The 27,487-nt window shown below is 40.6% G+C and overlaps 1 protein-coding gene across 1 annotated transcript; it reads right to left on the reverse strand.

Moving 5' to 3' along the window:
* Positions 1-3,399: 3,399 nt before the first annotated feature.
* On the reverse strand, positions 3,400-27,487 carry LOC143289163 (succinate--CoA ligase [ADP-forming] subunit beta, mitochondrial-like). The gene is made up of 11 exons (XM_076598066.1): positions 27,342-27,487; positions 22,273-22,447; positions 21,056-21,167; positions 19,706-19,868; positions 18,862-19,032; positions 15,761-15,857; positions 13,418-13,579; positions 11,192-11,334; positions 9,743-9,863; positions 8,125-8,213; positions 3,400-4,931 (listed from the first exon to the last, which is right to left on the reverse strand). The coding sequence occupies exons 1-11, from the start codon at positions 27,408-27,410 to the stop codon at positions 4,857-4,859; spliced, it is 1,377 nt and encodes a 458-aa protein (XP_076454181.1). The 5' UTR covers positions 27,411-27,487; the 3' UTR covers positions 3,400-4,856.

A 27,487-nucleotide genomic window follows, 5' to 3' on the forward strand; every position in this document is an offset into this window, starting at 1 on the left:
TGTTCAGGGCTGGGCTTTTGGTTGGTTCGGTGAAAAGTTGCGTTGTGGTGGTGGGAGTGGGAGGAGTGGGGGTGAGAGGAAAGTGGGTAGTCCTGTCAGAGACTCAGAACAGAATTTATGACACCCTCTCGCCCATTCGTCCATCCGTCCGCGGCCGGCCGGCAAGACAAAAAACAACAACAAAAACAACAACAACAAAAAAAAAAACAAACAAAAAAACACGGTCACTGAGAACATTCAAAGTTACTAGTCATCAATCGTATTATCAGACAACCGGACAACTTTTTTGCTTCAGGAACTCGCAGCAATATGTGCCGTGTTTTCTTCTTCTTCTTTCTTAAAAAAAAAAAAAAAAAAAAAAAAAAAACCCACTACACCCACACTGACCGTCATCATCACGTCATCTTCTTCCGAGACGTGAAGAGAAAGAAGGCTGTGGACTAAAGGGGAACTCACTGCTGCTTCTTCGGTCTATCTGTCTGTCTGTCCGTTTTGTCTCTCTCTCTCTCACGTCATCACCCTGTCAGTTTGACCGATGACGTGACGTAACTTGACAGGAGTCACTACGTGCTGTCGTGTATTGGACTGAAGAGGGGGGAAGGAAGGGGGGAAGGAAGGGAGGAAGAGAGCTGGGAAGAGTGGAGCTGGGTAAAGGAGGACGGGCGTTGGTGGTATTGGTGATGTGTGTGTGCGTGTGTGTGTGCGTGTGTTGTTTCTTCCCTTATAAATAACGAGCGTTGTAAGGATGACGTCGGAAGACACATCGTTCGCCCAGTGGACAGGGCCCAGATTGTACAGGGGTGCGCGCGCGCGCACATACACACCTACTTGGGGGGTGGGGGGAGGGAGGGGGTGGGTGGGAATCAGACCCCAGTGACCAACCTGACTGCTGAGTCACATCATGCTCCAGGCCATAGCTGGGCTTCAGACTGTCACAAATTGTCGTCGCTTTTGCAAGAAACATCCAACTGCTTCCTGGATATTCAAAATTGGATGATTCTAAATAAGTTACAATTGAACGCGGACAAAACTGAAGCAATGATCATAGGAACTAAACAAAAACTCTCTTCCATACAACTGACACAATCAAACTTGGCAGTACATCCATCCCTCTTTCCAGTTCAGTCAGGAACCTCGGCGTTGTCCTTGTCAACACACTGTCCATGCAAAAATTTATCACTCAGACATGTCAATCCTGCTACTGTCAACTGCGGCGCATCAGTTCCATCCGGAAATATCTGTCCACTGACGCAACATCTAGACTTGTCGTTTCTCTCATTCTCTCTCGCCTTGACTACTGTAACTGTATTGTCTGGTTTGCCTGCTTCATCCATTCAGTCCCTTCAGCGCATACAAAACTCTGCTGCCCGACTCGTCCTCAGAAAGAAAAGATCTGAGCACATCACTCCTCTTTTGCAACATCTCCACTGGCTCCCTGTCTCACACCGAATAAAGTACAAGATCAGCACTCTATGCTACAAATGTATTCACAAATCAGCCCCTTCCTATCTCTGTGCCTGCCTTCACCTCTACACTCCATCTTGCTCACTACGATCAGCTTCGGATCCACTCCACTTATGCATACCCAGATTCAAACTCTCGACTGTTGGCCACTGTTCTTTCTCTGTCTCTGGACCTTGCAATTGGAATGAACTTCCTCTTTCGCTTCGTCAAGTCTCCACACTCAGCTCTTTCAAGTCTGGCCTTAAAACCCACCTCTTCCTAAAATAGCCTCCCCTCCCTGCCTCTTCCTTGTCTTCAGTTTTTCCAGTTTTAGAGTTGTGCGTGCGTGAGAATGACTGGTGCGAAAGCGCTTAGATTTGTCTACGCCCAAGATTCAGCGCTATATAAATACCATTATTATTATCATTATTATTAAATACATCAGAGGTATGGCACCAGTCTCTCTCTCTTATTACCTAGTTTATACCCCGTTCTTGGCAGGGTCTGGATGTAAAAAAAAAAAAAAAAAAAAAAAAAAAAAAAAAAAAAAAAAGAGAGAGAGAGGAAAAACAAAAACAAACAAAAAACAAAACACCACCACCACCACCAAAAACTGGCTGCAGAGATTTCCCATCGTGTTAATTCCACCTGGTAAAATAAGTGGGTGTGTTATTTTCCAAGGCAGGGAACTATCCCTTCCTTGGTTACATTCAAACTCAGGAAGAAAAGACTGCTGCACCTGTGTGTATGTGTGTGCAGGCACGTGTGTGTGTGTGTGTGTGTATGTGTCTGTGTGTGCGACACTGCATGAGAGTGACACAATGTTTGTGTGGGTCTGTGAGTTGACATACCATATATACAACATATATATAATAAACAACAGCAGTGAGATTGACACACCCACACACACATATCTCTTCAGAGAGAGGGAGGGAGATGTGTGTATGTGTTAAAAGGATCCCATATCTTTTTAACCCCTAAAGTGCCCCAGGATGGAAATATCTGTCTGTGTCATTGTAATAATAATAATGTACATTTATATAGCGCCCTTTCTCTCCAAGAGCTCAGAGCGCTTTACATAAAAGAACAATATTACAAATTACTTAAATTGTTCATGACCACTCTTTCTCAAAACCCCTCCCCCCCCACACTCTCCCTCTTTATACATCCAAAGTGAGCTGACATGGGTAGTGTTGGAGAACAAGCTGAATGTGCTTATACAAGTTATTGATAGGTTTTCAAAAGATGAGTTTTTAGTGATGAGCGAAAAACAGAGATAGAATCAGATGCACGGATATGATGAGGAAGGTTGTTCCAGATGTGAGGAGCAGCAAAAAAGAAAGAATGTTCACCATAGGTTCTTGTATTGACATGAAGTTTCAAAAGGTAACAGTCAGAGGAAGAGCAGAGATTTCTTGAGGGAGTGTAAACACTGATAAGGTCAGAGAGATATGTAGGTCCTGTGGAGTGGACAGCAGAACTGGAAAGACACCCAACTTTGTATTTAATTCTCGCTTCAATGAGTGCGGAGGTGGGGAGAAATGTGATCAGTATGTGGGACTCTGAGAGTCAGACAGGCAGCACTGTTTTTGAAGTTTCTTGTAAGAATATTCGTATCTCAGATTCATGAAAATCATGTGAAAATGTCATAATTGAATAATGTGTTCATCTTCCTGTCAGAAAAGTAAAAGTTGTATATAATTGCTTTCGGTAATTTTCATGCCAGAATAAAAAAAACAAACAAACAAAAAAACCCTCACTGACCAAAAAAACCGATGGCAAATAGTTGTCAATGAGCATGAAATAGGCTTGGCACTGAATGGGTTAATAGACCAGTTCGCCCATGTCTTGTCAGTCCGCATGATGATGAAATCAAGTAAAAAAAAACAACAACCCCCTCCCCCCCCGCCCCCCAAAAAAACCAACAACAAAATAACAAAGCAGACAACATGGCCATGATCATCAAAACATGTTTATTCAGCATCACTCTTCCAGTGGAAGAAACCAAAATTTCACATCTTTATGTTTAATCCTTGCTAGACCTGGCATGCAAACTCTAGGGACAATGAAAAACACCCATTTATTCTCACTTTCATCATTTCAAAAGAATAAAGAAAGGAAAAAAAAAGTCCTGTTTTTTACTTTTAAGTTTTACAATTGGAACAGTAAACAGATAACAGTGCATTTCATAAAAGCACAAAAATCTCACTAGCACTGAACGTTCTTTAGGATGATAATAATGGTCCACTATTTCTAAGCTTGTCCCCTTCACAAGTCACATCTAAACAGTGAGTGAAGACACTCCTCTTGATACTGACAAACAATGAAGTAATAAACAAGTCTTCAAGGAAATAAAAACTGCAGCAATTCATCGCTGGTAAACGAAATATTCTTCACCAAAACATGGAATATGATGTCTTTCTGTTTCACCTTAAAAGCTGATATTGGAAAATGAGATTATCACTTTTACTCTGAAAACAACAATGCAAAATACAAAAGAACAAAAGATACAATAATGACTTTACAAAAACAAGAATAAAAACTCATGACAGAAAACACATCACTATGTACTGAATAGCATCCGAATGAACAAACCAATAAGGCAGTTCTCAACTTACGGGCATATTTGCTTTTGGTGTAAACATTTCTGCTGTGGATATGTAATTAAGGCTTCCACACACTGCAGATATCACTTTCAAGTACAGCACTAATAAAATGATACATCTATTGGCTTCTCTGTGGCACCTACTGATGAAATACACTGTCTCTTGTCCAAAACTGTTCCACCAATAAAATGATCTCTCTCTTACCCAAACTGTGTCACCAAGAAGAGTTGATGACGCCCTATGCTCCTTTGGGGGAGAAGGGCGTAATTAATTAACTAAAATCACAGTGATTCCTTAGTGTATGCGAATGTGTGTGAGAGTACATGAATGTGTGTGTGTGTGTGTGTGTGTGTGAGAGAGAGAGGGAGAGAGAGAGATGATGTTAGTGTAAAGGGGTATAATACTGCCCCAATAAAGGGGTACTGACTACTATAATCCTGAGTAAATCACAATGCCTGCCATGTTGTCCACAGTACACACTGTCTTCTGCTGACCAAACTTCACAAATAATTTATTGCTCAAAAGAACTCTGTCGGCAGGAAGGATTTCTATACCGTTTCTTTCTTTCCCCCCCAATATTCTAAAGAATCCCCACAGTGGGCTTGCTGACCATTAACTCTACCTTTCGTACAGTACCATTCACTCAAAACCTCCAGTCACGTGCACATACACACACGATTGGGATCAACACTGTCTCTCAGAAAAAAAAGACGTATCTACACATCTTCACAAACCTATCATCTATAATATACAAGAGAGGGTAGAGTAGTGGGAAATAAATTTCCTTGATGAACTGAAGTCTTTATCTTACAAAGGCAACTCAAACTTGACATCCACAGAAGCCTCCCGAGCCAGATTTACGATGGTTGATAATTTCACCACCTGTAAAACAAAGTTCACCATATTATTCCTCAGCGTGAAATATCAGTACACAAGACACAACAATCTTCACAATTAATGTCATATTAATGGACAAAACTCAAAGAACACTTTGGTAAAAAACAGAAAAAAAGAAAAAAAAGAAAGAAAATAAATGAGAAGAAAAAACAAAAGGAAGCCGAGATACTTATTCAGTTTACACCATTTTCCCCTTTCTTCCCCCTGACATAAAGTCCATTTGAAAGGGCTAGAAAAAAATATAAACACAAACACACACACACACAAAACCCAACACCACAAGACAAGGAGTCATGCAGGGTTTGAAATACCCACCCAGTTGACTGTCCAGGACAACTAAACCTTAGTTTTGGGGTGGTATTCAAGAGACCATGGTGGGTAAAGGTGTACCTGCTGGTAAATCTACATGAACAAGGCCCGTTTGCCTTGTCTCATGTAGATCTACTTTTACCCGCAGGTACAACGGTCTCTTGAATATCACCCGTGGTGGACAAGTGAAAGTGCTCTCTCTCTACTTGTCTGTTGGGCAACTAATGTTAGACATTGTGCAGTGGAGGGTGACAAAGCTGTCAGCTTCAGTGCAGACTGATCGCACTCCCCTCCTCCCCTTTCCACTCAGACAAGCTGTGTTCTATGACGTAATGTTGTAAGTGACTGGAAAAAAAAGAAGTTTTTATTTATTTTTTTATTATATTGGTAAGATTTCAGATGTAAAACTGTAATGGTTCCAGTTCAGAATTATACACAAGTGTCTGGGAACAAATGTTATGTTAAAAGAGATGGGGGTAATTAACAGTGATATATGCAGTTTTTGTAATACAATGAAAGACAGTAAAAGATGTCCAAACATTCAAAAATACATATAACTGAGCCATTAGTTATACTTGGGACTTGATAAAAATATAGTGATCGATACCACCTTTTACTTCATCTTATTGTTAGCTAAATAATGCATGTACCAATGCACGTTAAACAAAACTGTGCCTGTTCTGCAAGGTTTTAACAATAAACTGAAATACAGATATATAATCAAAGAATATGCAGCCCGAAAAAACTTGACTCATAATGATTTTATCAATATATGGTCTCCATATAAAGCCATGTTTATAGATACAAACTAAAGTGATGAATACATGTTAACTGCATGATGTACAATTACAATATTGATTTAGATGTGGTCTATATTTTACATCACAGTACAAGACGATACATAGTCTTATGACAATGTAAATGGCAACCCCCAATTCATCAAGCTTATCAAATTCTGGCGAGTATGTGTATGTATATGTTTATGTGTGCATGATCATAGTGTAATTGTGTGTGTGAAAAAATGCATATATGTGTGTGTGGTTGTGAGTATGTTTTAAAAAAATTCTTTATTTTTTTTTTTTTATATTCAATTAATAACTACCTCCTTTTAATGAAAATTTTCATATATCCCAGTATCATTTTTCCTTCTGTTTCTTTTTCTTGTGTGTATAATTATCTGGATGTGTATATGTTTTGTAAATTTTAGAATGGAAAATTTTGAAAAAAACAAAAACAACCCCCCCCCAAAAAAAAACAACAACAACAACAACACAAAACAACAACAACAACAAAAAAACGTTTGAAAAATAAAAAGGGTGTGTTCTACGAATAAAACTTATCAACATGGAAACGATAGGTCTGACTTGGTTTCTCTTCGGAACTGTTTTATTTTTTTCTTACTGTTAGTAAGAAAGTAACGAAAGGCATTTTGGTCCGATTTCCCTCATTCCACCCCTGTGTAAATGGGTATCCATCCAGACTTGGTTGGGGAAGGTTAAAACGGCAGTTGTAGAGGACTGGGCTCTACCTTTCTACACCGAGCGCTAGACACAGTGAATATGAATTCACAGCCCAGTTGGCTGTAAAAGTCTATGGGACATTCAACCTTTTCAATTAAAAAACAATTATATCATCTTTTCCTGTCAAACATAAACACGACTTACGTAATGAAACATGTCAGCTGACTTGTCATTGCATCACAGGTAGTTTACGGTCTCTTTAGATATGTATTGTATTATTCTTTTTTTTGTCACGACGGATTTCTGTGTGTGAAATTCGGGCTGCTCTCCCCAAGGAGAATGCGTCGCTGCACTGAGAGCGCCACCCATTTTTTTTGTAATTTTTTCCTGCCTGCAGTTTTTTTTTTATAATTTGTTTTCCTATCGAAGTGGATCTTTCTACAGAATTTTGCCTGGGACAACCTTTTGCTGCAGTGGGTTCTTTTACGTGTGCTAAAAGCATGCTGCACATGGGACCTTGGTTTATCATCTCATCCGAATGATGAGGACAGGTAGAAATTTTTGGGGGAAAAGGAGTTTTTTTTCTTTTTTCTTTTTCCTCTACTTGTCTCTAGGACAAGTAAAATTTTTCTGGGAATTTCTAGCCACTGATAATGAAACTTTCAGAAGTGATTACTGGCATTCTGTATTAGTACAAATAAAAATACTGATCCTGTTTGCTCAAGATTAGAGCTTAGTGGATCAGGAGGAGAAAAAAAAATTCACATTCAGCATCACAGTGATTGTGTCCAAGGAAACGCAGCAACCAGGAACGAACCTGAATTCCCACATTCATATCTGTTTTGTCTCTTTAACGATGGTTGCTTCCGTTAGTTACGAGAGTTAACCATGAGATTCACCAAACTGGCTTTTCAAACCTTTCTACTTTGTGTGAGCAACTAAGGAAGGAACACATCTCTCGGATACACTTCTCAGCAACTTACTGAAGTGCAGTTTGAGCACTTTCTGACACTCTCTTGTGCACAGTTTGTTCAAGATCATAGCAAGAAAGTCATGTTTCACTACTTGAACTAAACAAACTGTTCGCTGATGTATGCTGTTCTTTCGATCCTACAAATGAATAACAGATCAATCGTAATCATTCACAGTTAATTAAAGATAATGTGTGAGTGAACTACGTGAAGTGTCATTCTTTCAATTTTTCAGTCATCTAAAGATCACTGTTAAAACCTTCAATGCGGGAGAAGGTGCCACAAGCTGTCATCCTTGCAGGGCTACAAGGGTTAAGACAGCAGAGGTCTGACAGGTACAGCAATCGTTCCACCTAGCCAGCTGGACATCAACTGGATGAATCTTACAGACAGACAAATAAAAAGACAGAGACAGAGAGACAGAGACAGGTATAATACCATTTGTGCAGCTTCGTCCAAGTTATCACAAGCCAGAATCTTCATGGTGCTGGCAGCTATGATGGCTTTAGCGTCATCCACCCTGGTGCCTGCAAGTAGCACAGCAAACAGGTAACACCACTGTACACACTTCTGAACAGGTAACACTACTGGACATAATTCTGAACAGGTAACACCATTGGACACACTTGTCAACAGGTAACACCAATGGCCACACTTGTGAACAGGTAACACCATTGGACACACTTGTGAACAGGTAACACCATTGGACACACTTGTGAACAGGTAACACCGCTGGACACACTTCCTTACAGGTAACACCACTGTACACACTTCCTTACAGGTAACACCACTGGACACACTTGTGAACAGGTAACACCACTGGCCACACTTGTGAACAGGTAACACCACTGGACACACTTGTGAACAGGTAACACCACTGGACACACTTGTGAACAGGTAACACCACTGGACACACTTGTGAACAGGTAACACCACTGGACACACTTGTGAACAGGTAACACCACTGGACACACTTGTGAACAGGTAACACCGCTGGACACACTTGTGAACAGGTAACACCACTGGCCACACTTTCTTACGGGTAACACCACTGGACACACTTGTGAAACGGTAACACCACTGGACACACTTCCTTACAGGTAACACCACTGGCCACACTTGTGAACAGGTAACACCACTGTACACACTTGTGAACAGGTAACACCACTGTACACACTTTCTTACGGGTAACACCACTGGACACACTACTTTACAGGTAACACCGCTGGACACACTTCCTTACAGGTAACACCACTGGCCACACTTGTGAACAGGTAACACCACTGGCCACACTTGTGAACAGGTAACACCAATGGCCACACTTGTGAAGAGGTAACACCACTGGACACACTTGTGAACAGGTAACACCACTGGACACACTTGTGAACAGGTAACACCATTGGACACACTTGTGAACAGGTAACACCGCTAGACACACTTCCTTACAGGTAACACCACTGTACACACTTCCTTACAGGTAACACCACTGGACACACTTGTGAACAGGTAACACCACTGTACACACTTCTCAACAAATAACACCACTGTACACACATCTCAACAGGTAACACCACTGTACACACTTCTCAACAAATAACACCACTGTACACACTTCTCAACAGGTAACACCACACTGTACACACTTCTCAACAAATAACACCACTGTACACACATCTCAACAGGTAACACCACTGTACACACTTCTCAACAAATAACACCACTGTACACACTTCTCAACAGGTAACATCTCAACAGGTAACACCACACTGTACACACTTCTCAACAGGTAACACCATTGTACACACTTCTCAACAGAAAACACTGCTGGACACACTTCTGAATGGGCAGAAAGATACATTCATACATGCCAGAACACACAGCAGGAGATGCATTGCTGCCAACCTTTTATGATTCCAAATTCTAATCTTGCTGGGGGAAGGTTTGGGAAGCAGGAATTCTTTCATTTTTAGACAAGCAATCTCTTCAACTCCTGTTAGCAGTTTCCTGGAATATGTAAATCAGTCACTGAAACGTCGGTCCACTGACAATGACTGACCTTGTAACCTGACGACGATGGGAATTTTCATGTCGAGTTCAGATGCCGCTGTCACAATGCCTTGGGCAATGATGTCACAACGCATGATGCCCCCAAAAATGTTCACCAAGACTGCATTCACCTGAAATGGAAAAATCCAGTGGAAACATACACACAAATTCGCATGGACGCACACACACACTCTTGAATAAACACACGCAAAAATACACACACACTTACTCTCTTGTATAAGCACACACATTATTTTTAACAAAAAATGTTAGGATGTATGTTCAATGTCCCCCCTGAAAAAGAAAGGTTTGTCAGATCTGTTGCTCAGATTGGATCTGCACAAACACACACACACACACACACATGTGGATGCTAATTTTTAAAACTTCCAGCATCTGCAAAGGAATTTCTTGTTGTTCAATGACAAAGTAATGCATAGTGGAACAAATCTAGCTAGCCCCTGGTTGCAGATTCATTCAACAGTTTTCATAACCCAGTACATGCAGGTTAGTAGTAACTTATAGCACTGGGATAATAAAAACAATATATGGGGGATAATTTCTTGAATCTTTCCATCAATTCTGTACGTGAAAAAAAAAAGGAAAATAAGAACAATAAGAGCACTGTGAGGATTGTAGGGTAATTCTTACCTGCTTGGGAGATTCTAACTCCACAGCAATTATTTTTAGTCTGATCCATCAGAAAAAAACATGAAACGGTGTTATCAATCGTTGACATATTGCTAACATATATCAATGTCTGTTCTAAGAAATCATTTTCAAGATTGAAATCACTATCTGATTAACTAAACTGTTTGTCTGGTACTTGTCCAAGTGTAAGAAAATACATTCAGTAATGATGATAGAAAGCACAGAAAGAACAAAACGGAAGTAGCTTGAAATGCTTGACAGCTGCACAGAAATTTAATTTTATAAACACATGGTTGAAACCATGAAAAACCAGTTTGACTGAGATGAAATATCCAAGCATCACTTAGCTACAGGTCCAGGACCCCCCCCCCCCCCCCCCCCTCACCTACCCTCCCCCCCGACAACAACCTGGACGCAGCGAGGACCCCCCTCTGACAGCCAGCCAGGACTACAGCCGCACAGGAAAACAAGGACTAATGCCTCAACCACACCATCCTCCATGGAAAAGACCACAGCCGTGAACAACTTGACCTTACGGGCAGATTGCCAGTGGGTTGTTAAACCTACCTTTACATCTACAGGTTCGAAAATACATGCAGTGGTAGTGCCTGAGCAGTACTCGGCTGTAAGACAGATTGAACTAAAAAATAAGGAAACAAAACAAACCACAACAACAACAATAACAACAAAAAATCAACAGCAGCTTCTATCAAAATCTACTCGCAGCGCCAAACACATGTCGCACCCCCCCACACCCTCCCCCCCCATCGCACCCTCCCTCCCCTCCCCGATCCCCTAAAAGTTCTACCTTTTTGTCGGAGGTGATCAGACGGAAAGCCTCTGTCACTTGCTGTGCCGTAGCTCCGCCCCCCACGTCCAGGAAGTTGGCAGGTGAACCGCCGTGAAGCTTGATGATGTCCATGGTGGCCATAGCCAGCCCGGCTCCGTTCACTGTTTATAACGACAGTTTGTTGTTGTTGTTATATGCTTGTTTCACAGGTTAACTTACAGGGGTCACAAATAGTTAAGGACCACTCGGGAATTTACAGTTTTCTTCTTCGGGGCATGGAAAACTGATGCTAAATTTTTGGCAAACAGCAAAGTATGCAGCCTAAAGGTAATGCATCCGCCTTGGAAGCGAGAGAATCTGAGTGTGCTGGTTCGAATCACGGCTCAGCCGCCGATATTTTTTCCCCCTCCACTAGACCTTGAGTGATGGTCTGGACGCTAGTCATTTGGATGAGACGATAAACCGAGGTCCCGTGCGCAGCATGCACTTAGCACATGTAAAAGAACCCACGGCAACAAAAGGGTTGTTCCTGGCAAAATTCTGTAGTAAAATCCACTTTGACAGGAAAAATATTAAAAAATGCACGCAGGAAAAAATACAAAAAAATGCGTGGTGCTGTAGTGTAGCGAGGCGCTCTCCCAGGGGAGAGCAGCCCGAATTTCACACAGAGAAATCTGTTGTGATAAAAAGAAATACAAATACAAATACAATGAGAACCACTCAAAACATGAAGTGCTTTCTTGTAAATGCACTTCCATTTTTTATAATGAATAAAACAACAACAAAAAAACAAACCCCAACAACCCAAACAAACAACAACAGCAAAAAACGCAAAACAAACACACAGACCCATCCACCCACTGAATAACTGATAATTTTTTACATCCATTTTTCAAAAGAATCTGTCTCGCTGTTCATGGTGTAGATGTGTTTGAAACAGCTGTTTGTGTGTTCAACGTAAGGTCAGTTGTAGATCATATGAAGCTTGACTTTTTAACATTTTTTGAAAACATACAAGCCTTCATGATGTGGTTCTTAACTCTGTGTGAAGTCTACGTGACTGGGGATGTTAATTTCTGGTGTGTATCCTGAGATGGGCATGGTTTAATTAGAGTACTCTTATTCTTTTAAAGCGATGAATAAAACAACCTTTTTGTGGTTACAGTGGGTTTTAAATGATGTATTTCTTACAGATTGTTTTGTTTTTCTTTTGACGTTTTCATCCTGCCTGACTGTGCCGTTAAATGTCTGTGAATGCGTAGAATCATGTGTATCCACTCAACCATGACTTTAATTTCCTTTTGGTTAGATTATTCTAACATCTTTCACTGTCCATCTAGACCGACACAATATGATACTGTGTGACTTTCCCAAGCAGCCAAAACTGCTGCCTAATAGCAACATTTAATAATATGCTGAATCGTGTTCACAGACGGATTAAGTGCTTACGTATCCAGAGAGGGAGTTCTATTTTTGAAGAGGAAGATTTAAGTCTAGATTTGAAGAAACTACAATGATTTGAAAAAACAAAACAAAACAAAATACAAAACAAAAAAACAACCCCATGAAAACAAAAACAAAAGTAGAAGTTTCAAGACTTCAAGACCCTTGACTGGCTTCAAACAGAATTTGGCATGCGCAAGTGGTACTTAAATGACATTCAATTATCAGCCACTCCAAATCTAAAAATCACCATGCTCATTCCAAGAATGACTTCAGAGTATTTTGTATTTGTATTTCTTTTTATCACAACAAATTTCTCTGTGTGAAATTTGGACTGCTCTCCCCGGGGAGAGCGCATCGCTATAATAAAGCGCCACCCATTCTTTTGTGTTTTTCCTGCGTGCAGTTTTATTTAGTTTTTCTATCGAAGTGGATTTTTTCTACAGAATTTTGCCAGGAACAACCCTTTTGTTGCCGTGGGTTCTTTTACGTGTGCTAAGTGCATGTCTCAACTGAATGACTAGCATCCAGACCACCACTCAAGGTCTAGTGGAGGGGGAGAAAATATTGGCGGCTGAGCCGGGATTCGAACAAGCATGCTCAGATTCTCTCGCTTTCTAGGTAGATGCATTACCTCTAGGCTATCACTCCACTCCAGTAGCAGCCGACAGTGGAGTGTCTGAATCTTGGAATGCAGAGACAGTGGGTCTGAAGCTGATTTAAACAAGCCAAATGGGGTGCAGAGGTGAAGGCAATTGCATTGACATGAAGGACCCATATATAAAATATTGTGTGACTTACCCAGACAGCCAATGCTGCCGTCCAGGCCAATGTAATTGAGATCAGCTTCGGCAGCTTTTTTATCTCGCGGGTCTTCTTGCGCCCAGTCCCTCATTTCAAAGATTTCCTTCTGACGGTATGCTGCATTGTCGTCAAAGCTGATCTTGGCATCCATGCAGTACACTACACCAGACAGAAACAAGTGAGTATCAATAATAATAATGGGTGTTTTCTTCTAACAATCTTTGATTAGACATTTATTCAGACATGGGTTTACAGAACGTTCACACAAAAATGGCATGTAAAAACAGGATACTGCTCTGACCATAGATCATTAAACATGAAAAGAACAAAGGCAGAACAATAAATATTCATCAAATCATTGATTTCTTATGAAATTACAAAGCTTAGTCTTGTACAATGCATGCAAATGGTGCCCACCTCTGAACAAATTAATTATATTGTATATTTTCATTAAAAAACAACAACATATTTGCTGACTTAATAATCCTGTTTGAGATCTTTTATGATCATTTGTAATGTTGGCATCCCCCTGAAAGCGGAGTACGGCTGCCTACATGGCGGGGCAAAAACGGTCATACACGTAAAAGCCCACTCATGTATATACAAGTGAACGTGGGAGTTGCAGCTCACGAACACAGAAGAAGAAGAAGAAGTAATGTTGGCATAATTTTCTTCAGTATACATTTGATAGTATCTATAATGCGCTCTACTTCCTTAGCACAAACAATGAACATCAATATGGGTTAAAAAATGCTTACAAAAATTTAAAACACACTGCTCTGTAATCAAGATTTACAAGCAAAACAAATGGAATGTGTCACTGTCAGAGCAAGCATACACACGCACACACATATGTTAAAGTGCATAGAGGTTCAAGAATATGTGTTAAAAGCAAGACATCTTAATAAATAAACAAACATACACACACATACACCACTTGACAACTCTTAGACGTCCATGAAAGCAGATTTGTACAGATGTATTTTGAGACCAGGTTTGAAATGAGATTTTGTTACAACATGGCCAATAAGATATAGGACCCAGAATATAATCTGACTGATTTCAAAAGGATTAACAGAACTACTGTCAAAAACAGCTGGACTAATGTCAGTGAAGTATTAATATGCTTGATAAGCTGGAAACCAGATCACTACTACTAAAAAGCAATACAAACACAAATGTTAAAAAACATACAAAAAACAACTCCTACTACTAAAAAGCAATACAAACACAAATGTTAAAAACATTCAAAAAACACCACTTGTAGAGTAACCAAAATATCATGAATAAGAAACCAAAGTGTACAGTGTCAGATCTATTCCATCACACACAGAGCACCCCACAACACCCTCCACTTAAAAAAAGAAAAACAAAAATCCAAACCACTATAACTATAAAATACATGCAAATAATAAGTTCAAAATGCCAGAAACTTTCTAATAAACTCTTCTCATGCCTGTGACATGCATTAATAAATTAATAAATCTCTCTTTTTTCGATGTTGCAACTTTCCCTGTTTTTTTAGTTCTGGCGTGTGCGAATGTCTGTGTATATATGTATGTGTGCGTATGTGTGCATGCATGTGTGCAAGCATGTCAGTGTGCATGTGCATGCAGGTGGGCATGTGTGTGTGTGTGTGTGTGTGTGTGCGTGTGTACGCGCGCACGTGCTTGCAGGTGTGCATGTGTGTGTTTCTCCTTCTATTAGCAGCCTTAACCCTCTGACTGCTGAGCCCTGATGAAACGAAATCACTGTGGCTCGAACAGGAAACGCAAGGACTGCTTCTCGTGTACTTTACTTACTGTAACTGCTGAACAAAACGCATGCAAAAATCCCAAGAGGAAAGAGTTCAAATAAAGAATGGTGACCACTGTCCTGATCTGTATAACCCCAATCTTCTCGCAGGCCACAGGTCTACACTGACGAGCCTGTATGGCAGCAGCGGTCAAGGAACTGTTACAGTAAAACAGGAGTGGAGCTTCTTCCTTCGTGGGCTGCGACTCCCATGTTATCTCGAATGCTCGAGTGGGCTTTTATATGTGTGATAGTTTTTATCCCCGCCATATAGATAACCTCCATTTCTGAGGATGCATGACAGGTATGTTTTCCATATCCCACTGAACGCCAACTGGATTACGGGATCTTTAACATCTGTATTTGATCTTCTGCATGTGTACACACACGAAGGAGGTTCAGGCACTAGCAGATCTGCACATCTTGACCTGGGAGGTCAGATAAATCACCACCCTAAAACCCAACAGGACCTGTGACCGAGACTGGAACTGGGGACTCTCAGATTGAAAGTCCACTGCTTTAACCACTCAGAGCAATGCAACTCACCTTCTCCAGTGTTGTCCTCAGACATAGGGTTGATTTCCAGCATGGTGGCATCATACTTCAGAAATAAATCGTACAAGCTGATGATGCACTCCACCGCCTGACAACACACACACACACACACACACAAACACAACACATACTCACACAACAAACACACACATTCTCACACACACACACACACGCACAAACAAGATTTCAAGATGAATTTCCTTTTCAACCCTTTCGTGGTATGAAGGATCACAAACAAAAGAACAAAATAAAAACTGAAAACAACTAATAACTGACTGCATTCACAACACTCATGTAGCAAATACCATGCAGAATTCTCAAACTCACAAAAACAATATCTAAAACTGCTTTGGAATAAGTTCAAAGTATAAAGACAGATCTATTATTTTAATTGTAGATTTACTGCCTTCATAAATTTTGAAAGTAAACTACAGTAAACGTTTTCTTGCTTCTGAAGACATAAGTCTACAAAAACATATAACCTGACCTAGGATGAATAAAGCATTGGGGTATCAATTCATGTCATAAATCGTTGTGATAAGGACATTCCACGATGAGATGAAATTCATCTCCAAGCACTGATAAGTTACATTTGGGGCATAATCAGACAGACACGAACACTTACACACACACACACACACTCATTTACACAAACACTCACACACACAAGGCATCGCTGCACTGAGCAAGCCTCATTCCCAGTAGTTTCAACACTCATGTAGGTTTTTAATAACAAATTTAAAACCCCGTTAAAAAAAACAACAACAAATTTTAAACCCCACCCAATTTTTGTTTCAATCAGAAACTTTTTGCTTCAACACCTCTCTGCTTCTAGGATATGTGTAAACATTAATTTAAACTTTTTTTTTCTTTTTAGCATATTAACATATTTTTCCTTTTTTTTTTTGCTTGCCTTTTTTTCTTCTTTCCATGCCTCCTTGTGGGTGAAGACAGCATAAAAAAAAAAAAAGCAAAGCTGCAAATGGCTTGGGTTAAATCCTTCATTAACCTCTAGGCTGCCTATATGACAAGATAACTCGTCATGGCAAGCATGTATGCTTCGCTGCCACAATGACGAGATAACTCATCATCGAAATATTCTGACTTTTCCCTGCTATGCGTTCAGCTCGTTGACAAAAATGCTGATAGCTTTAGCTTGGGGAATCTTTCTGGAATCTATTCATAGCTATAGTCTCCATCTACGTCATGAGGCAGTCCTTTATTTGAACGTTTTGGTTGGGTTACTGTCCCATGTTTGCCTGGCTCCTCTCCTCGCTCACTCAAAAAAATGTCGGACTGACGCTGTACTCAAGACATGCGATCGTAGCGAACTAAATCAACCAAGATTGCTTTCTTTTGCTGATGCTCAGAAAGAATTGAAGCGTAAACTCAAAGAAGACAGTGATGAACATTTACAGGGCGATTTGATAGAAAATAATGGGAGAAATCAAGAGAATGGCCAAGATACGATTATCAGTGAGTGATGCCGGCTGTGCAAACCTTAGCAGACGACAAAAAGTGACTGAATTATTAGCAGGACAGTGTGAGCGATTTTCTTGGCACTCCGCCAATGCGGTCTGATGAGAACTGGATAAAAAGACCATGTGAGAGGGGTGAAGAGGAGGGGGGTGGAGACTGAGGGGGCGTGGCCTCTCATCCACATTATCACTTGGAGAAGTCACAATGCATTGTATATCTATCTCTTTTTAATTTTTTTTTTTTTTATTGTGGTTGTTCTAGTATGATTTTGTGTATGCATATATCCATTTGTCCAGAAAATACATCTTAGTGCAAAATACCTGACTAATGTTAGTAATGAACAAGTTGAAAATGTGACAAAAAACAAAACACTGATTTCAAAACAACAGCATGTCACTAAAAATATATAAAATGGGAAAACATCATGTGTTTTGTATTCTTTATTCATTTACCTTTCAGAAAATATATACTTTTATGGATCTTTCTCCAATAACAAAGAGCACAGAATTTTTTGAAAATTTATACCCGTTTTTTGTGAAAAAACCCTGCCTGGCAAATAGATTTCACTTAAATCTTATTTTCCTGGCAGCGAAAGGGTTAACAAATATTTCTGTCTTGTCTTCTCTCTGTCCATTTGCACCCCACCCCCTCTCCCCCACTTTGCCATTCCATTTCCAGACCAAAAGCCACAAGTGGTGTTGCACTGCACTGTGGCGGCACCCTCTCCCCAGGGAGAGTAACCTGAATTTCACACACAGAAATCTGATGTCCACAACCTAGTTTTCCTGACTGATGTCCTGCAGGCCTTACAGTCCAACAAAAACACTGATAAAACGACCTGTGCTCCACTCTTGCCTCCTTCCGCAGGAACCATGCTGTCGTCCTACAATGGATCACCTCTTACTGCAGTGTGCTGGGCAATGAGACTGCTGACTCCCTTGCAAAGGAAGGCACTACACCAGAGCAGGTGGATAGGTCAATCATCAAGGCCAAACAATAGAAGAAGTAGATGCAACAGTACCCACACCACAAAAAGGTAGACCCCTACTACCTGCTGACTAGGCTAGAACAGGTGTCAGTGTTCAGACTCAGGACAGGCCACAACCGCCTAAACCACTATTTTACACACTGCATTGGTCACTCAGCATGGTGCCTCTGTGGGACTGACAGCCAGACAACAGAACATCTGCTGCAGTCCTGCCCCCTCCATGAGGTGCTTAGGAAGAGGTACTGGCCCGACCTAACTCCAGTGAACCTGGAAGCTCTACAGCTGTGAGCAAGACCTGCAGCATACGGCTGCCTTCATCGCGGAGACTTCTGCCAAACGTTTGGTGCACTGAGGAGGAAAACCTGGCCCTGTGTGGTGGAACTCCAATAAAAGCTTTGGGGAACCACCTGCTGCACTGCAAAGGACAGCAGACTTCGCACTACAGTCCGGATGGACCATCCGACAGCATGACCTGGGGAACGTGTAAGAAGCAGAAGAAGAATCGTAGAGACTGGAGTATCCATCTGACGAACGAGGAGGAGGAGGACAAATCTGCTGCGACAAAAAACAAACAACAAAAAAAAAAACATAAAAAAAATCCACAGCAGAACACACGACAATGCACCTTCTCCAACGATGTGTCACTGAAGCCCATCTCCGTGGCTACGTGGAGGGCCTGTTCCCTGGTGATGCCGTGCATGATGTCCACAGGCTCTTTGATGATGGCGCTGGGGTTCTCTGCCGCCACTTCCTCGATGTTGACGCCCCCCTGAGAGCTGCCCACCAGCACTGGGCCCTGCACATACAGCTCAAACTAACAGGTGTGTTGTCAGTACGCGTGTGTCAGTACAGGTGTTTTGTTGTTGTCAGTATGAGTGTGACTGACTGGTGTGTCAGTACAGATGTGTCTTAACAGGTGTGTTGTCAGTGTAAGTGTGTCAATACATGTGTGTTGTCAGTATGAGTGTGTCTAACAGGTGTGTCAGTACAGATGTGTTGTCAGAACAGGTGTGTGAGTTCCGGAATGCCAAGTACAGATGTGTTATACCAGGAGTGTCAGTACCTCTGTGATATCAATACAGGTGTCAGTACAGGTGTGTCAGTGCAAATGTGTCAGTTCTGTGATCTCCAGTTTAATGTATTAAAACGCCTAAAGTGTAAACAGACTCCTGTTCTAACCCCCTGTTCTAGCTCCATGGTTCTTTTTTTTTTTCGATCGATAACAGTGTCAGTTCAGTACGCAGGTAAAGAGCATGATCAACAAACAAAAATGGGAACTGTTTTGCCTGTTAGCGGTAGCTAGCTCCCTCAAAACTTCAAAGCCAGCACTGCCTAGCCCTGCCTCCTAAGGGAGAAACAAACAAACTGGTGTACGATGGAAGGGAGACAAATGTTGCTGAGGTGAAATGAAACAAGTCTGTCGTGAAAAGAAGGGATAGCGATAGGAACAAACTCATAGAATAACTCACCCCAAAACTACGCTCCATAGTGATTGCGAAGTAGAACTCACGCCGCGAGTACAGTCGTTCTGTTATCATCACCCGCTCACAAATGCGACCATCTTGCCCAGTCTGCTTTGTGAACAGCTTCTGGTTGAGCATTTTCCCTGCAATGTCCTTTGCCTCCTCTGCCCTGAAACCCAACAGCAGCACTAATCACATGTAGTGTCTGTGTTTGACATTTTTCTTGACATTTTTCTTCTTTCTTCATGAGCTGTGACTCCCATGTTCACCTGTATACAGGAGCGGGCTTTTGCGTGTGTGACCATTTTTACCCAGGCCATGTATGCAATCATATACCATTTTTAAGGGGTGCATGCTGGGTATGTTCTTGTTTCCACAACTCATCGAACGCTGACATAGTTTACGGGATCTTCAACGTGCGTATTTGATCTCCTGCATGCATATACACACAAAGGAGGTTCAGGTATGAGCAGGTCTGCACATCTGTTGACCTGGGAGATCAGAAAAAATCTCCACCTTTACCCACCCGGTGCTGTCACTGGGATTTGAACCCTAGACCCTCATACCGAAAGTCCAACGCATTAACCATCTGGCTGTTGCACACATCATTAGAAATTGTTGCTTGTCGCCCAGCCAGCAGCACAGGGCCATATAGGACTGCTGAACTAAAAAAACAACAACAAACAACTGCTTCAAACACAAAACAGCTTAACCATATTCTCATTAAGATCTTAGTAATATTCCAAAAGATGAAATACCGGACCAGCTATTTTTAGATTTTCTGCCAATGAAGGTAAGATTTAAATCAACTGCCAATTCTGCAATGACAAAAAACAACAACATACAACTGGTGAACTTATGAAAGAGAAAATAATACAGAATGTCTTGAAATGAAAACTACATCAACAGAGGGGAAAATGCATTAACTAAACATTAACAGAGGAAGAAACGCATTAACTAAACATCAATAACAGTAGTTTCACCAGTGTCTTAGCATATGATTAACCAGAGCGTAATATCTTCTGCTCATATCTGTCCTACCGTTGTACAAATGGAATGTGCATCCCTGAAGCACACTCTATTGGAATCTGTGCAATACTGCCAGAAGGTAATCTACAAACATTACATTATATTACACCAAAACTTATTCTAAACAAAAAACTGACTGAAACAAAAAAGATAAGAAAAAAATAAAAAATAAAAAAGGGGTCTTCTTTCTTAATTATTTGTTACTGGAACAGCAGATTCAGTTTGGTGTCCTACCACAAGGCATATAACTCATGAGAAAAGAAAGGTCGGTAGGTAAGGAGGTAGGCAGGTAGGCAGTTGGGAAGGTTGTTAGGAAGAGACACTCACGAAAACACCAGCTTGACTCCTCCCTTCAGTCCACTCTCCCAGGTACCTTTGCCACGCCCCCCTGCTAGCACCTGAGCTTTCACCACCACATCCTTCGCGCCGGACTCTGCACCTGCACAGGCAGTGGCAAGCAGCTTTGTTCTTCACAACAGTTATGACTGATTTGTGCTTGCCTGTTGGGATGTCAAGATTTATGTCTGTCTACACTGAGTGATATCTGATGGAAAAAAAAAAATAGGGGTGGTGGGGGGTTAGGAAGTGGAAGATGTGTGTGTGTGTGTGTGTGTGTGTGTGTGTGTGTGTGCAACTGCAAATCTATACAGCTGCAGTATGTGCATACATACATGCAAGCAAAGACAAGTGCATGCATGTGCTTTACTGTCATATACAGGTGACTGTGCATACATTCTACAGGTTATTTATGCTGCCCCAGTTCAGTGGCATTAAGCCTTGTTCCAATGCCATCGCTCCTGCAGAGTAACTTTGGTGGTGTTCAGTAGTGACTACTCTGATTCAATATACATGGAATGCCATCTTCTAAGCCCCCCTTACTGACAACAGTAATTGCTAAGCTGCAAAGCGAGACAGACTGAGCGTCTCCCTGGGAGTGCAAAACACCACGTCCCTCCATCAGTCCCTTGTAAATCTTTCAACATCATGGACTTTAGCTGGAAGTGGAGTGGAAATCAAAACAAAATCAGTATGGAGCAGGACATGAAAGGCCATGTCATTTGGAGCAATTTTTTCTTCTATATTTGATGATGAATCAAGATGATGACAATGCTGCTAAGGGGATCCACCTAGGTTTGTGACCGCACGACAACGCTGTACTCTACACTTCTTTCTCAATATATCCCAGTGTCAACCCGGCTTGTGAGATACAGTGTGGGTGAGGAAATACGAACAACAATCCCAAAGATGCACCCTCAACTGTGTGTTTCCAGTCTTTCCATTTGAGCCTATAACAAGTTCAACCCTGCACTGGAGCTGGCAGTTGGCTGAAAAATCCCTACCTCTGATGGAACCTAAACCCAAATCCTCTGAGTCGTGAGTCCACAATACTAATCACTTCACCACTCTGTCTGGTTACATGCATTTTACTCTGAAGTCTCACAAACAACAACATAAAAAGCAAACTCTTCCCCTTGAGCACATAATTGTAAAGTTCCCAATGTATGCTGATACACACTGTTTTCAATGAAACCAAAGCCACTGACCTATTTCCTGAGCACACTGCAAAGCCTCCTCTTTGGTGGTGGCAACTTTGAACCGGGGCACGGTCACACCTGAATCACGCAGCAGCCCCATGCTCAGGTACTCGTGGACGGACAGGTGTCGCCTCTGCTGTTGACAGGTGGCAGGTGAGAGAGCCGGGGCTCCGGCTGATACCACCTGCAGCACCAGTTAACTTTGTAGTACTGACCACCACATGCAGTATTGGTTAACTTTGTAATGACTGACGCCACCTGTAGCACCAGTTAACTTTGTAGTACTGACCACCACATGCAGCATTGGTTAACTTTGTAATGACTGACGCCACCTGTAGCACCAGTTAACTTTGGAGTGACTGACGTCACCTGTAGCACCAGTTAACTTTAGAGTGACTGACATCACCTGTAGCACCAGTTAACTTTGGAGTGACTGACATCACCTGTAGCACCAGTTAACTTTGTAATGACTGACATCACCTGTAGCATCACTTAACTTTGGAGTGACTGACATCACCTGTAGCACCAGTTAACTTTGGAGTGACTGACACCACCTGTAGCATCACTTAACTTTGGAGTGACTGACATCACCTGTAGCACCAGTTAACTTTGGAGTGACTGACACCACCTGTAGCATCACTTAACTTTGGAGTGACTGACATCACCTGTAGCACCAGTTAACTTTGGAGTGACTGACATCACCTGTAGCACCAGTTAACTTTGGAGTGACTGACACCACCTGTAGCACCAGTTAACTTTGGAGTGACTGACATCACCTGTAGCACCAGTTAACTTTGGAGTGACTGACACCACCTGTAGCACCAGTTAACTTTGGAGTGACTGACATCACCTGTAGCACCAGTTAACTTTGGAGTGACTGACATCACCTGTAGCACCACTTAACTTTGTAATGACTGATACTACCTGTAGCATCAGATAACTTTGTAATGACTGATACTACCTGTTGCACCAGTTAACTTTGTAATGACTGACACCACCTGTAGCACCAGTTAACTTTGTAATGACTGACACCACCTGTAGCATCAGATAACTTTGTAATGACTGATACTACCTGTTGCACCAGTTAACTTTGTAATGACTGACACTACATGTAGTACCAGTTAACTTTGGAGTGACGAACACCACCTGTAGCACCAGTTAACTTTGTAATGACTTGACACTATCTGTAGCACCAGTTAACTTTATAATGACTGAACATGCACTTAGTCATCATTGTTATCTAATTTATTTATTTTTTAACCTTTTTTTATATTATAATTATTATCTATTTATTTATTTATGTAAGCTTATCTATTATTTATTCACCTTTTTTTTTTCTCAAGGCCTGACTAAGCGCGTTGGGTTATGCTGCTGGTCAGGCATCTGCTTGGCAGATGTGGTGTAGCGTATATGGATTTGTCCGGACGCAGTGACGCCTCCTTGAGCTACTGAAACTGAAACTGCACTGAGTATTTACAAAAAATACAGAAACTGCCTGTAGCACGAATTAAACAGTCAGTGACCTAACCTGCACTGAAAACAAACAAACAAAAACAACAAAAACAATGACACTGCCTGTTTTGACTTTCAAAATATTGATGACTGACACCCCATGGGTAGGCCAGAGTCTTTCAGTATGAATAGCATTCCAACCTTCTAGAAATTCTGTACCAGAAATTTCCAGTTTTCTGTTGCTCTCTTAATATCTTTTCTTCTTTCAAGATCATATATGCTTTTTCTACCTTCCCAGTCCGTTCCCTTTTTTTGTCCCCAGCAAGCTTTGACACTTAAAAAAGTCTTTTCCACAGTCTATTAATATATGTACCATCTGTGCTGCTTTGCTCTGTTATTTGGTGGTAGTATTGAAATCACTGGGATGGGCACTAGCTGTCAGTTCTGCAGTGTTATTTGCATATATGGCCTTTTAAAAAAAATGTATTTTCCAACTGTAAATTTTTTTTTAGTTTTTTTTATTATTTTTTTTTTAGTCCTTTTTAATCAACTTTAGAAATTAAAAAAAAAAAATCTGGGGATGGTAAATTATTCATAAGCCAGGTAAGGGCTGACATCTTCAGTTCAGCCTATTCTTATTTGCCCTAAAGAGCTTAATGGTTAAGATAATATGTTATGTAACTGTGTTCTTTTGCATCCCCCCAAAAACCCCCTTGCCCTCTGCCCCGACAGATGTTACAGGGTTTTGTGTTTATCAGTTTAATGCAGCTGATCCACCTGTATCAGTGCACTGACATTGAACCACACAGCTGTCATAGTGTAAGACAACTGTACACAGCTGGTGGGAAATACAGGCATAAACTATACATACAGAGTAAGTGAGTGTGTGTGTGTGTGTGTGTGTGTGTGTGTGTGTGTGTGTAGTGAATGGGATGAGATCTGAGGAAGCGTGGCAAAAGGAATATCGTATAACAGATTCATTGGTAACCCACATGCAGAGTGAGAGATGTAGGCTTTCAAAATAATTTTTAACTACAAACATATTTCATTCACATCTATAAATCTGAACAAAATGACAGATAAATGAATTAATAAATAAATAATATATATATATATATATATATGCACATAAACAAACACACACAACTTAAACACAGTGCATGTGGATGCAGGCAGGAGTTGTGAGTGTCAAGTGTTATTCTGTGTCAAAATGCATTCATGTCTGTGCAAGTTATCTGAAGTGTGTGTCTGTCCAAAATGCACCAATGAGACAAATGTCCCCACTTCCTCGGAGTTTTAAAAAGCAATGCCCCCTGAAATTCAATAAGTTTAATGCTCTCTGTGCATTTCAATGGGACACTGACTTAGCATGTTATCTGGTTACATATTTATGTGGTATGTTTACACATACATATATACACACATAATGAGGATCTTGTGGTAACCTGTATCTAAGATTCACATTCACAAACAGTAAGAAGATAAACTCTAAGCCTGTGATGGACCAAAATTAAAGTTTAAGCAGCCTATCACAGTATTAAGTCTACTAATAGATTATACTTACCTGAAAGACATTGCATTTAAAGTCCAGGACATACAGATAGAGAGACCCCCCCCAAAAAAAGCAGGCAGGTAACATTAATAAGGAGGGGATAAAAGAAAGAAAGAAAGAAAGAAAGAAAGAAAGAAAAACAAAAGAAAACAACATAACTTGGACTTGGAGAGGGAGCAGAGAAGAGGAACCGTCACTATTTAATTCAATGTTCATGTGTCAGTAGCAAGATGGAAAACAGCTTTTTTTCTCTCTATTTTTATATGACCATTTCATTTGTCAATCATTTTCTGTCCTGCCCTGAATAGATCAAATCAAACTATGTTGCTTGAACTGTTGTAGTCCAGCAAAGGGCCATTACTGGGCCGCAGTATGTATCAAAACCTGTCTGAGAGAAATCAAACAATGTTAAAAGGTCAGTTGAAATAACAACAAAAAGATCAATCTAATGAAATTAATCACATTCTGTTCTGCTTATGCAGAACCTCCAGCTACAGAATGAGATGACTACTGCATCTTTGCAAATGTAACAAAAACATAACTTCATCATAAGACTTATCACCTTAACCTGATGACTTGACAGATTTAGGTCAGTGGGTATTACAAAGGCCAGTTGAAACAATTGGAAGGGAAGTAACTTTCTATACAGTTTGTCTTTTTTGTGTGAAAAAAAAAAAAGTGAAAGAGATGTAATTTGTACACAATATAATTTGTCTTGGTGTAATCAGACAGCTTGGAAAAAAAATCAATTTTGCTGAAACCTTATTTGCACCAAATTTGTGTTGCTTGTGGATTTTTTTTTTTTTTTGCATTCCAAACAATTCTGTATTGTTTAGAGGTGCATTTTTTTCTGTTGTGTTGCAACTGCTTAATGCTGGGAATGTATACTTCTAACTTATATTTCTTTAAATGGAAATAGTATAGATCTGTGAAATTCTGGAAGTACCACTGGAAACCATATTATACAGAATATATCAATGTCTCAAATCTGGTAATGGTTTGTGATGAAACCCATGTTCATTTTCCATCCATGAAGTAAATACAGTGCAGTCCTTTTTATGAAGTTCTTTCTCACTCTAATTTGTTATCAGTTTTTTTCCTATTCAGCTAGGATCTGAAAAGAAAACAATATTTTATACATATTTCACATTTTTTCTGTGAATTTTGATGAATCTGAATAACTGCTTGTGCCTTTGATTTCAGATTATGAATAAATTTTAATCAAATGTATATTTATACTATGATCCCTTACTGAAAAACAAACCAAATAAACTGTTTTGCAGAGACATTATATTGGTAATGGAACAAACAAAAAAAAAAAAAAAAAAAAAAAAAAAAAAAAAAAAAAAGAAAAAAGAAAGGAAGAAAAGGTTGTACACTTTGAGAACATGAGAACACATGCTTTTCCAGATTTCTTTTCAGATTCAAGTTACCCAGACCTAAATTTGCTAAAGCTCAGTTCTTGAGGACTAGAGTACATCTGGCTTTGTCCATTGCGCTGGGAATGAATCACCTCTAGTAAACAACATCTATAGTTAAAAAAAAAAAAAAAAAGTTTCTGCAAAATGGGAAACAGCTTTGTTATTTTTATTTCTCTTCAAAATTACAGAGACTGAATCTGCTTCCAACAAACCCCCCATCCCTTGCTCACCAACGGGTCAAGCACCACTTTACAAGACAATGAGTAACCTCGAGGTTTGTCAATACTCAAAGAATTAAGAAACGAAGACAACCGTAATGGCATGGTGACCTTGAAGGGTTTAATCTGCTGGGACATCATTATTTACGAAGAAAACATTTTCAACCGGTGTGCCATCTACTATCTATTCTCACAAGTTAACTGTTATACTAAAAAATCGGACAAGACACGAAACTGGCTGAAATGGTGAGTCGAACACCTTGAGCAACCTTGCTGAAAAAACAGCAGATAGCAGAAGTTGCCAAGGATATCTCATAAATTGATTGCGAATGGATGATAAGTCTGCAGCAAACCATAAATATCTTCTGAAGCAAGACTATTGACGTTAACAAATCTGTGTATATATGTGGTTCATAATAATTCGTGAACACCTACCCTGGCCCCATGAACAGATAAAAGCCTGTCAGCAACAGCTCGACCAGTCCGAAAGATGTGTGAGGCCATTTTGTACAATTGTGGAGAAGTGGTTGTAGAGTTATTTCCCTTTTGACCTTGCTCGAACTATGGCCTCCAATGACCCT

This window comes from Babylonia areolata, chromosome 13 (assembly GCF_041734735.1).
Source record: "Babylonia areolata isolate BAREFJ2019XMU chromosome 13, ASM4173473v1, whole genome shotgun sequence".
NCBI lineage: Eukaryota > Metazoa > Mollusca > Gastropoda > Neogastropoda > Buccinidae > Babylonia > Babylonia areolata.